General features: G+C 36.6%; 1 protein-coding gene across 12 annotated transcripts in view; it reads right to left on the reverse strand.

Annotated features, from left to right (window-relative positions):
- The window catches only part of PIK3C3 (phosphatidylinositol 3-kinase catalytic subunit type 3), a 763,308-nt gene that overhangs the window by 685,316 nt on the left and 65,343 nt on the right, over positions 1-12,649 (reverse strand). For all 12 annotated transcript variants that reach the window (XM_063645758.1, XM_063645868.1, XM_063645688.1 and 9 more), the window contains 3 exons: positions 11,575-11,642; positions 4,779-4,884; positions 2,859-2,975 (listed from right to left, as the gene is read on the reverse strand). In XM_063645758.1, coding sequence (XP_063501828.1) covers positions 2,859-2,975; positions 4,779-4,884; positions 11,575-11,642 — 291 coding nt within the window. The remainder of the gene's footprint in view (positions 1-2,858; positions 2,976-4,778; positions 4,885-11,574; positions 11,643-12,649) is intronic.

The raw sequence follows: 12,649 nt of genomic DNA on the forward strand, positions 1-12,649 counted from the left end.
TCCATCCATTTCCCAATTATCTCTAACCTCATCTCCTATTACTATATCCATTCCCTCTGCTCCAAATACACTGGGCTTCTTCCTATTTCTCACAACTGCTACACATGCTCCCACCTCCGGGGCTGTGCACTGCTATTCCTCTGGCTGGAACAATCTTCTCCAGAAAACCGGCTTGCTCTCTTACATGCTTCAGGTCTTTGTTCAAATGTCAATTTCTCAGTGAGACCTTACCCGGCCACTCTATTAAGAAGTGAAACACTGCCTTACTACTGGACACAAGTACTGCCTAAACCCCCTTCCTGTTTTATTTTTCTCCATAACATTAACACTATCTAGCACACTATATACATTTTATTTATTTATTGCATTTACTCTCTTCAACGAGAATATGATCCCCACAGGGAAAGAGATTTTTATATTCACTGCTGTATCCCAAGAAACTAGAAAAGCGCTCTGCACAGAGTAGGCATGCAATACATATTTCGCATTTGTAGAACACATAAATTAGTAATATCCCCTAAAAAAATCATAAAGTGAAAAGAGACTACTTACAATATTAACAGTGAAAGTGTTAATTTATTTTAAATATAGATGGAAAAGATGGCCAGGCGCAGTGGCTCATGCCTGTAATCCCAGCACTTTGGAAGGCCGAGGCTGGCAGATCACTTGAGGTCAGTTTGAGATCAGCCTGGCCAACAGAGTGAAACCCCGTCTTTACTAAAAATTAGCCAGGCGTGGTGGTGCACGCCTGTAGTCCCAGCTACCTGGGAGGCTGAGGCAGGTTAATTGCTTGAAGACGGGAGGCAGAAGCTGCAGTGAGCTGAGATCATGCCATGGTACCATGGTACTGCAGCCTGGACGGCAGAGCAAGACTCCGTCTCAAAAAACAAGTATATGAAAAAGGCATTTTATTAGAATTCAAATATGTAGATTGACCTCTTCTAACATAATTTTTCTTAAGCTAGAGATCAACGAAGAAAAGAAGACAACATTATCATTTTCTTTACTCATTTGACACTTAACTCAGGGATTACTCTGCCACAGATCTAACACTGTTATACCCACCGTGATTTAGCTCTCACAAATAAATTACGAGGGATGAAAAAGTGCTACATATGATTTTATATGATTAATGGCCATTTCAATATTACTAACAGTAATGCCAATAATGGCAGTGGAGAGCTATCTCTGCATTTCTTCAAGGTGCCAGGGCTTGTTTCTAGTAAATATATGTAAATAAAACTGTTTGTCTTCTACCATATCATGATAAAATGCCTATAAAAATTTTTAGCCAATACTGAAACTATACTTGGGATGGTCTCGCTTAAAATATAGGCTATGTGACAAACACAAAATTTATTTGGGGAGACTCTCAGTGATGTCTCAAATAGGTGGTCAGCCTTCAGAAGAGCTAAAACTGAGGTGTTGCCAAGGTTCCTGTGTCTGCTAAATTGAAGAGCTCCTGGCACTAATACAAACTGCTTTCAAATATAAGCCCCAAACTGCAGGTCAGAGCAGCAGACACTCCCTCTGCTGGTGCGCATGTGGGAATCACACTGTTTCCCACACAGGCACCTCTGGGGAGAGGTGCTACAGGGGGAACAGTAGTAGAAATGTATTTATTTGACCAAGGTTTGTGATTCTTCTCAACAACAAAGAAAATGTCAACTCAACAGAACCGTGTTTCCTCTCAGCCTGTTTTCCCCTCTCTAACCTGCTTGAACGTTACTCATTACTTCTACATGGCTCTGCTAGCATTTCTCTTTAGACCTGATTCTTTGCCTTTGAACCACTGAATCAAATCTTCATATTTTCCTCCTCTTTCTGCTTTCCTTTAGAAGTCAAAAGAACACTAAAATGTGTTGTTTTACAAAGGTCACCAAGAAAGGCCTGCCAATTATCTAATGGAATCAGGAAAAGATACCAAGTGAATCTTTCATATCATTTAGGCTACTGATCAGAAAAAATGTCACGTGAAGAACTCATCTACTCATCCACTTCTACCCATCAAGTGGAAACCTCGTAGTTGAGAGAAAGACTGATGAACTAGCCAGGAGAGAACAGTTACAAAGCTAGTTACTAACAACCAGTTGTGAAACCTTGGGCAAGTCACTCTGGACTTTTGTTTTCTCAGAAGAATTCTAGTCTAAATGATCTCTAGAGATTCTTTCCGTATCAAATGTATTGTATATTCTAATTTGCTAAGATTCTAAAATGAGAGGTGGTAAAGCACTGTGGATAACATATGGACTAATAATTTCTGAGTACAAATCCCCACTCCAATATTTACTAGCTGTATGACATTAAACAAATTACTTGACCTCTCTTTACTTTCTTCTCCTCACAACTGGGATAATATTAGGTCCTAACTTATAGGGTTGTTATGAAGATTAAATATCATATCAATATATATAAACTCATAAAACATTCCTATTACTATAATTTCATGGTAAGAAGTTCACATAATAGGCCGGGCGCGGTGGCTCACACCTGTAATCCCAGCACTTTGGAAGGTTGAGGTGGGTGGATCACCTAAGGTCAGGAGTTCGAGACCAGCCTGACCAACATGGTGAAACCTCATCTCTACTAAAAATAGAAAAATTAGCTGGGCATGGTGGCGGGCACCTGTAATCCTAGCTACTCAGGAGGCTGGGGCATGAGAATTGCTTGAACCCAGGAAGTGGGGGTTGCAGTGAGCCGACATCACGCCACTGCACTCCAACCTGGGTGACAGAGTGAGACATTGTCTCAAAAAAAAAAAAAAATTCACATATCAACCCAAAAAGACAATAGTGAAAATTCAGTATTTTCTGATGCCAAGACACTATTACAAACAAAAGCATACACCATAGGCTTACCTTTTTCTTACGATTTCCACTTTCGCGTTGTACTGCCTTCATTAGATGCACCAACCGATCTACAAATGTCTGTTGTGCAGCCAGCAAAGAACGCATAACTCTGACAGACTTATCACCCTGAAGGGTTCAAAGTGAGAAAAAATTAGTTCTATGTAGAGTAATGATCAGGATTTCTTTAATAGCATGGATAATCCTTATTTATATTTCTCACAGTTGTAAACTTAAATAGAAAGCAAAACTGAAACTGAAAAAGATTATCTTGATTCAAAAATAAAAAGAAACCCCTTAGCTTAGTTAAACACCACTAATCCATCCACAACTGAAAATTATCTAAGTCTTCAGCAAATACTGGTCTATCTACAACAGCATTTTTTCCCCCACATAAACCATGTGACAAGATAGAATTCATTCATCCTAAAATACATTCACTCATTATTTGATTCAATAAATATCCGACGGCTTAATGCAGAAATGTGCTAGACATATACATATATATATGGCAGAAACAAAGATACAGATCTTCAAGGAACTAAAAATCAACTTTTAAAAAAAGAAAACAAATAGCACCACAATATGTGCTTAAAATATAAGTCATAAAAACTAAATGCTATATGGTCTTATGTAGTGATTCCTAGTTCATAAAATATTATAAAATACATTTCTAATTTAATCTTCCCAATTACCCTGGTAAGGGAAGCTGGGTAAATGTTATCATCCTCATTTCGAAGATGAGGCAATTTAAACTTAAACTGAAATGTCTTCACAGGGTGACAAAGGCTGTAACAGAAACGAGATTAGAAGAGAGGACCAAAGGCTTATTTGCCTATCAGTTGGATGTTGAGAAGCTCTGGGAACGAATACAAAAGCTTAGTCTCATAGTGTTTAGTAAGATGTGATTTAAATTTTTAAAAGCATGAAACATGAAACAGATGAAAGGTGCCATGAAACAGACTATTTCTCCGGCAAGCCACAGATTAATGTGTGGCAGCTTTCTTTTCACTGCCCTTGCACCCTCTGCTGGCTGAACTGTGACACTGCTTTAAGAATCAAAAGAACGCAGGAAAAATAAATCTCCTTTAAAAGCTGTTGAAAAGACAAAAATACGTTATATAAAATGTATCTGCAATATGACCATTGCCAGATTTCTGGAAATGTACATAGCCTTGATAAGAAACATATAGAATAGAAAGGAAAATAAAAAAGCAAAGCTTTTTTTTTTAATTCCATGTACAGTTTTATTTCATTAAATTAGGGATCAAGAAAACTTCTGTAAAGGGTCAAAGAGTAAATATTTTAGGTCTTCTTGGCCATGCAGTTTTCATTCTAACTATTAAACTCCTATTGAGTACAAAAGTAGCCATAGACAATATAAAAACAAATGAGTATGATTCTATTCCAATAAATTTATGAACACTAAAATTTGAATTCACATAATTTTCATGTACCACAAACTATTATTCTTCTTTTGATTTGTTTTCAACCATTTAAAAATATAAAAACCAGGCCAGGTGTAGTGGTTCACTCCTGTAATGCCAGCACTTTGGGAAGCCAAGCCAGGTGGATCACCTGAGGTCAGGAGTTCCAGAATAGCCAAGCCCAACACGGCAAAACCCCGTCTCTACTAAAAATACAAAAATTAGTTGGGCATGGTAGCGGGTGCCTTTAATCCCAGCTATTCGGGAGGCTGAGGCAGGAGAATCTCTTGAACCCAGGAGGCGGAGGCTGCAGTGAGCTGAGATGGCACCACTGTACTCCAGCCTGGGTAACAGAGCAAGCCTCCGTCTCAAAAAAAAAAAAAAAAAATAAATAAATAAATAAATATATAAAACCATTTTTAGCTCATGGGATGTTCCAAAACAGGCAACAGGCTGAATTTGGCCCATTCACTGCAGTTTGCCAACCCTCACTTTTAATGGTTACCTTCAACAATGCTTGGCTGAATCTTCTCATTACGTTCAAGTACATCTCATGGGTCTTTGGATCTCTCTGCTGAGTATCTTGATCTTCACATTCCACTATCACATACCTTAAAAATATGTTTAAGCCATTCGTGTGATGTGAAATGAAACTTAGATTCAGCATGTAAATACTCATTTCACTAAAACAGATTAATTTATATATGCAAAAATAATCAAATTCGAGTAATAAAACACATTTTGTCATCACTTTTAAAAGTGAAAAGTTAAAGAGGAACACATACAACCATCAATAAAAGGTAAACTAAGAGTGGTAATGCCTTAATTTGTGTAATATCCCAAATTTTCTAAAACTTTTGCCACCAAAACAAGCATTTTCTCCTATTTATGAGGTAGAGTATTAACATCCTCAGAAATCATCTAAGCTCACATATTTACTGGGTAATTCGAGAACAAAAACTATTATCTTCATAATCTGTGTAATACTTTGGTATTACATAAGACTCTCTTATTCTGAAAACCTCTCTGAAGCTATTCCTGTCACTTATATTTTTGAAAGATGAATAAAATTTTAAGTAATTTTTCCTTTCCCATCCAGTTTACTGTTTTTCAAAGATCCATACATAATCTTTAACTTTCCAATTAAAAAACTATGGTTTTAAAGAGTAAAAGACATTTTAAACGTTTTCTTAACCCTAATCTGCATATACAATTACAAAAATCATATAAGCAATGATCTGAATAAGACTTTATAGGTCTTCTAATCCAGTGTTTCTAAATGTTCCACTGGGAACAAACCAAAGCAAATAACAGGTTGGGCATGGTGGCCCACGCCTATAATCCCAGTGTTTTGGGAGGCCTAGGAAGGAGGATCACTTGAGGTCAGGAGTTTGAGACCGGCCTCTATATTTAAAAAAAAATTAAATATAAGCCAAGTGTGGTGACACCGCCTATAGTCCCAGCTACTAAGGAGGCTGAGGTGGGAAGATAGCTTGAGCCCAGATGAAGCTGCAGTAAGTTATGATCATACCATTGCACTCCAGCTTGGGCAACAAAGGGAGATGATATCTCTCAAAGAGAAAAAATAAAGTATCACAACTTGATACACACAGCCACATATGCACACAGATGTATAAAACGGAAAAGTTTCACAAAGCAACATCCTGTGAACAATATGTTAATATTTGCTATTCTGTTTATTTCATTTTTCTTTAAATAACAAATGCTAGACTGTGAAACTTTAAATTGCTTTCAGTGGATCATGATGATGTGTAGTTTGAAAACCATCAATCTCAATCAACTTGCTTGCTTTATCAATAGTGAAACTTAGAGGGGCTGTGTCTTGTCTATGGTGGTATGACTGATTGTAAAACTGAGATAGAAACCCAGGACTTTGGGCTCCCAGGTCAGATTTTTTGATTTTACTAAGTTGACTTTCACACTGTTTTATCTTTAAAACACATGTGAAACTTTTCAACCTTCTTAAAACTGACAATGTTTCCCAAATCTCAAGTCACGGATGCTTATTATTATGCTTTCTACTATTTCTGGGAGAGTATACTCTGTATTCAGCCATTCAGATGGTCAACTTCATGAGAGCTGAGGGCTTACCTGTCTTGTTCTCCACTATACCTTCAGCACATCCATGTCTGGCTCATAATAGATGCTCAACATATTATTAATACATTACTGTTGAATGAATAATTCCACTCGTGTGGATTTAGCTACTATCTCATTATTGATAATTTTCAAATATAAATACATATTCCTTTTTTACATCTAAGGTCTAATCTTGAATTCCATTACATGACCTGCTTTCACATTCATGCACTCTAATTTTCAAGGACCAGATCCCCTTTTCAAGACACTGTCATTTCTAACTGAACGTGTGTAAAACCAAACTTATCACATTAAATGGATTTTTTTCTACCTCTACTGAAGGTACTAACAATATCCCAGGTATTTGGGCTAGGAATTCTCATGTGGCAGGGTTCACAAACTCAAATTTTCTCAAAAGGCAGGCAGGAAACAAATGTTTGAATCACTTAAATAGAAGGAAAGAGAGAGAAGTGGGGCTGCAGCCAAACCAGAGAACACAGCACTACCTCAAACTTTCCTTGGCACTCAGTTCAATTTGTGGTCCATGAATCTAAAGCTGAACTTTAAAACAAAAAACAGCAGTTCTAAACAGTGAAACTGTCAATATGGTATTATTCAAATCCAATCCATCCCCTTCTACCCTTTATAGTTAAAGTCCTTGATTATCTTCATCACCTTAGGGTATTCAGCTTTTCCTGTGTTTATGCAGCAAACTTATTTCCAAATGAACATATAGCTGACCACAATGCAGGGGCCCACTGCTGTGTCCTGCTCTTTCTGACCACCAAGTAAACACTATGGCTGCAGCCATTTCCTGTTATTGAAAATATATGTTGGCCGGGCACGGTGGCTCACGCCTGTAATCCCAGCACTTTGGGAGGCCGAGGTGGATGGATCACGAGGTCAGGAGATCGAGACCATCCTGGCTAACACGGTGAAACCCTGTCTCCACTATACTAAAAAAAATACAAAAAAATTAGCCGAGCACAGTGGCGGGTGCCTGTAGTCCCAGCTACTCGGGAAGCTGAAGCAGGAGAATGGCGTGAACTCAGGAGACAGAGTTTGCAGTGAGTCGAGATGGCGCCACTGCACTCCAGCCTGGGCTACACAGCAAGATTCCATCTCAAAAAAGAAAAAAAAATATGTTGGTGCTCATAATAAGCATCAAGTATCAAACACCTCTCAAAAATCATTGAAGTCTGCCAGGTGTGGTGGTTCACGCCTGCAATCCCAGCACTTTGGGAGGCCAAGGCGGGTGAAATTACATGAGGTTGGGAGTTCAAGACAAGGCTGACCAACATGGAGAAACCTTGCCTCTACTAAAAATACAAAATTAGCCGGGCTTGGGGGCACATGCCTGTAATCCCAGCTATGCGGGAGGCTGAGGCAGAAGAATTGATTGAACCTGGGAGGCAGAGGTTGCAGTGAGCCAAGATCGCACCATTGCACTCCAGTCTGGGCAACAAGAATGAAACTTCATCTCAAAAAAAAAAAAAAAAAAGAAAATCATTCAAGCCAAAGGTCTATTCAAACAAAAAGGCCATGTAAAAAAAAAAAAAAAAAAATGACACTGACATCTCCAAATATGAGAGACAAGGTTAGCTATCAAGACTAGAAGACCTAGATTTGAATCATTTCTGAGGTTTCTGTTCACATCAATAAACTAGATTCTATAAAACACTATAAGGTATTTCTTTGAAAGCTGTCATCTTAAATTAGGAATGCAAACAAAATTGTCCAGGTACCCATTGTAAGATGACATCAGTGGGCTACCTGTTTCCTGGCAATTTTATTTTGTGGAGTAAATAACCTTTATTACCTTGAAAGGTCTTAAAAGTTATAGAAAACATGTCAAAGCATCCAAAGTTTACTTTCAATTTCAACACCCTAGAATGGCTATAAAAATAAAAAACTGCAACGATTTATAGATTCTGATGCCCAACATTTTACAAACTGGAGACTGTAACTCCCCTCTGTGGCTTAAAAGGTTGACACTATTCATTTTAAAAGGATTGTCTGCACAACTATAGGCCCCTAAGGATTTAGCTACAGCAAGAATCCTGTTTAAATCACCAGAAAGGAAACAAATGAAAAAAGGAAATTCAAATGTTCAAAGGAAACAGCACAATTAAAATTTCTATTCTAATACATTTGTTATAATAGAGTAGGCTTAGAGAGGCATTTTAAATTCTCACATTTTATTATTTTATATGTTCAAAGGAAAAGAAGAATGATCATTTTAAACCAACGATTCGAAATTATTTCCCTTATTGTTACCTTACATTCACAAAAGCAGTGTCTATTAAAGGCAAGAGTCCACACATCAATAGCTTTTCTCCCCATGAGTATTTCTGAATATGTAATAGGCAGACTGTAAATATGGGAAAAACAATTACTCCTTAGGGAATGAATAGACACAGCATATGCTATTGATTCAATGAATCAGAGATATAGTGGGAAAACACAAATCAAATCTAAGTTTGATTGAATGTTTATAAGACTGGGAACTGGGGCTGTACTTTGCTTATAGGAAAAAAGAAGTGTGCTCCTTATGAGCAGAAACAGCTGCTATGTTGGAAACTTCATCTAATAGATTTCCTACTGTTTGGCTGCTTTCAGAAAATTCTGCCTACTTGAAATAAGAGATCAAAGATTCCATGAAAACTCATTTCAAATTAAATAATGAAATCTGGTCTTCAATTAAACACAAAGAATATGTAACTTGAAAGCACCACATAATCAGTATATACACATATAGCTCTTACCATAATGAATACTCTAGACTATAAATTCTGAGCCAGAGAAAAGTTTCTGTGAATATTGCAAGGAAACAAAAATACCTCTAAATGAATTCTTAGCAAATGGTTTTAAAAATACATAAAATTTTAATTAAAAATACCTAAGAAGCTTTGAAATATTTACTCAAAAACTTAGAAACATACCCCACAAATATTTTTCTCTTTACTTCCTTCTAAATATTTAGATTTTCATGAGGAAACGTTTTTCCATAAGACCAGTGACAAGACATACCCTTAAGTATTCAGATTGGAACACAGAGAACATTAGAGGTAAAAGGTGTTATTTAAAGGAAATAATAGCAATTTGGCAATATGAGAATTTCTAAGTAAATCTTTCAAAGAAAAAATAGTGATTAACAATTAGTCAAAACCTCCTATATTTTCAAGGACATAATGAAATTTAATGTGAGGAAAATGTAGTTTTATGAATATTATATTAAACTGCTAAAGTAAAAGCAGGAAACTCTTTTTGGACCAACAGAAAAAAAACAACAACCAAAAAAATAAACACAGGTTCCTGTTGACAGTGGTTTTTCTTTGTTGTAAAGAGAACCATAAAGGCTTAAACTAAACAAATATTTATTGTTTATGTAAATCGAAAACTGTGTGTGTTAAAAGAGTGCTCCATAAAAAAGGATGAGTTCGTGTCCTTTGTAGGGACATGGATGAAGCTGAAAACCATCATTCTGAGCAAGCTGTCGCAAGGACAGAAAACCAAACACCACATGTTCTCACTCATAGGTGGGAATTGAACAATGAGAACACATGGACACAGGGCGGGGAACATCATACACTGATGTTGTGGGGTTGGGGAAGCAGGGAGGGATAGCATTGGGAGAAATACCTAACGTTAATGATGAGTTATCAGGTGCAGCACACCAACATGGCACATGTATACATATGTAACAAAGCTGCAAGTTGTGCACATGTACCCTAAAACTTAAAGTATAATAAAAAAGAAAAAAGGAAAAAGACCGCTCCAATTTAGTTACCTACCTCTTAGGTACAGGGGCAGTACCCGGCAGAGCATTACCTCTGGAGATTGGGAGAATGAAGTTAAGGCTGGACTTGACCCACAAGGGCAGCTTCCCAAATCCAGTCTTAAAACAAAATAGTATTTTGTATAATTTTCTCACAAAAAGCAAAACAGCTCCTCATTATTCAAAAGTACTGGTTCAGTATCTCTTAGCCAAAATGCTTAGAACCAGAAATGTTTTGGATTTCTAGTTTTTTTTGGATTTTTGAATATTTACATTATACTTAGCACCTTAAATCCAAAAATTCAAAATCTGAAATGCTCCAAAGAGCATTTCTTTTGCACTTCATGTCAATGATCATAGAGCTTTGGATTTGGGAGCATTTCAGATTTCAAATTTTTGGATTTGGTATGCTCAACCTGTAGTGAGCTTTTACAATGGACATCTACTAATTTGTAATTTGTTTAAGGCTATAAATTGAGCAGTAAGATTAGATTAGAAATCATTTAGACAGTAAACAGCCTCATGCCAAGAAGTTTAAAAAGTGATATAAGTAGTTTTAAGGATTCTCCCAAAGGTAAAGAAGGCTTTAGGCAGGTCTTACCCACCTGGCTCTGCCCTTTGTTTGCTCTGTAAAGCTAGATGAAGCCCTCTTATCTAGTGTTTAATCCCAGTACTTTTTTTTTATTGAAGCAAAATATTTCTGATTGTGGCTTAAGCTACATGTCTTTTTCTCTTCAGGACTCTGGGGCAAATAAAGGGAACCACGTTTCATATTAACTGTGTGCCTCAAGAAGTCAGCCACTCTGTGCCCTAGTTTCTCTCTTTCATTCAAGTGACTCAGGACATTGTTTTAATGTAAAATAGAGATATTTATGCTTGCCCATTTAACGTCATAGAAACAAATGAGAAAAGGTAACTGAAAGTACCCTGAAAATGGCAAAGCAGTAGATAAATGATTTAATCCTAGATTAGGGTCTATCAAGTTCAGCTACAGCAAGCCTCTGCCTCGGCTTCCTCATGTTTAAAATGCCATAAGGTAACTTTTAATTCCAACTTTCTCTTTTTAAATGATTCCAATGTTTTAGTAAACAATGTGAAAATATATACTCCTGAAGAACTGTGAAATATCATACTCAACTACTTTACAAGCCAAACAGAAATCAAACTGAAAGTACCCATTACCTTCCCCAGTTATATCCTAGCTCCTGGAAAGTTATATCCTTAGTGAAAGGGAGAGAAACGGCGATGCCAAAAAGCGTTTCCATGAACCCAGCTGTCATGGAATACAGTTAGATATAAATACTATATCTAGACTTTTGATGATTGCTCATATCTTATTTTAAATCATCTTTGTGTTTATAGCATGAGAAAAAATAATTCTTAAGGGTAATAAGAAAATAAACAGAAAATTATTTTTACATACCAGTATAAATAATTAGCCAGTGTTGAGTTTTTGCAGGCTCTCGATATCAAGAAGGTACAGAGATCTTGCTGAAAGAATTAAAAGAAATGTATTATATATTACCATCTACTAGTAATGGGGGAAAATAAGTAAGTCTACATTTGCCTATCAGTTTTCATCTGTATATCTTACATAACAGATCAGATTTTCTGCCATTTATCTATCCTTACATACATACATACATACAAAAATATTTTAAATCAGAAAATATGCAAGTAGTTAGAATACCGCAGTTCAGAGAACTCCTTGTCCTCCTGGAGCTTCATACTGGTAGAGGAGAGAGACATTAAAAGAAATGGTCATAGAAATAATTTAGGTTGGGAGGTTAGAAAAGGCAGCAATGAAGACATGACATTCAGGCAAGACCAAAATGACACTGGAAGGCTCTAAGTTTGGCTTGTTCAAGGAACGCTAAGTAATGTAAATAAAATACAGTGAACACTGAAGAGACTGAAAAGATAGGCAAAGGCCAAAGTATGTGAGACCTTTAAGGTCACATTATTATTGAGTATGGATTTTATTTTAAAAGCAATGGATACCCAACAAAGGATCTTAAGAGGAGAGTGAGATGATGTGATTTACATTTTAGGAAAATGACTGGTTGTCCTGCGAAGTACAAACCTGAGATCAGTTAAGATGCTATTACGGTAGACTAGAAGAGTAAATAATGAGAGTGGAGATGGTGAAAAGGAGACAAATATAAGAAATATCTTGGAAGTATAATTAACAGGACCTGCTGGTGGAGAGGAAGTAGGAAGGAAAGAAAGGAATTAATAGTAACTCCCCAATTTCTGGATTGATTTGTTATGGCACAAACGGAAATTTCAGACAAAAAGCTGCCTATCTATAGAGTAAGAGGAAAGAGTTGTATTTTGAAATATTAAGTTCAAAATGCCTGTCAGACGTACAATGGAGATCAAATACATGTCTGAATACATGAATCTGAAACTCAGGTGAAAGATCTGAGCTAGAAATGTAAATGAGTTTATTAACACAACCTAGGACAAGAATATCAAGTGAGACTAGAAGAGGACCC

This window comes from Symphalangus syndactylus, chromosome 1 (genome assembly GCF_028878055.3).
Source record: "Symphalangus syndactylus isolate Jambi chromosome 1, NHGRI_mSymSyn1-v2.1_pri, whole genome shotgun sequence".
Taxonomy (NCBI): Eukaryota; Metazoa; Chordata; class Mammalia; order Primates; family Hylobatidae; genus Symphalangus; species Symphalangus syndactylus.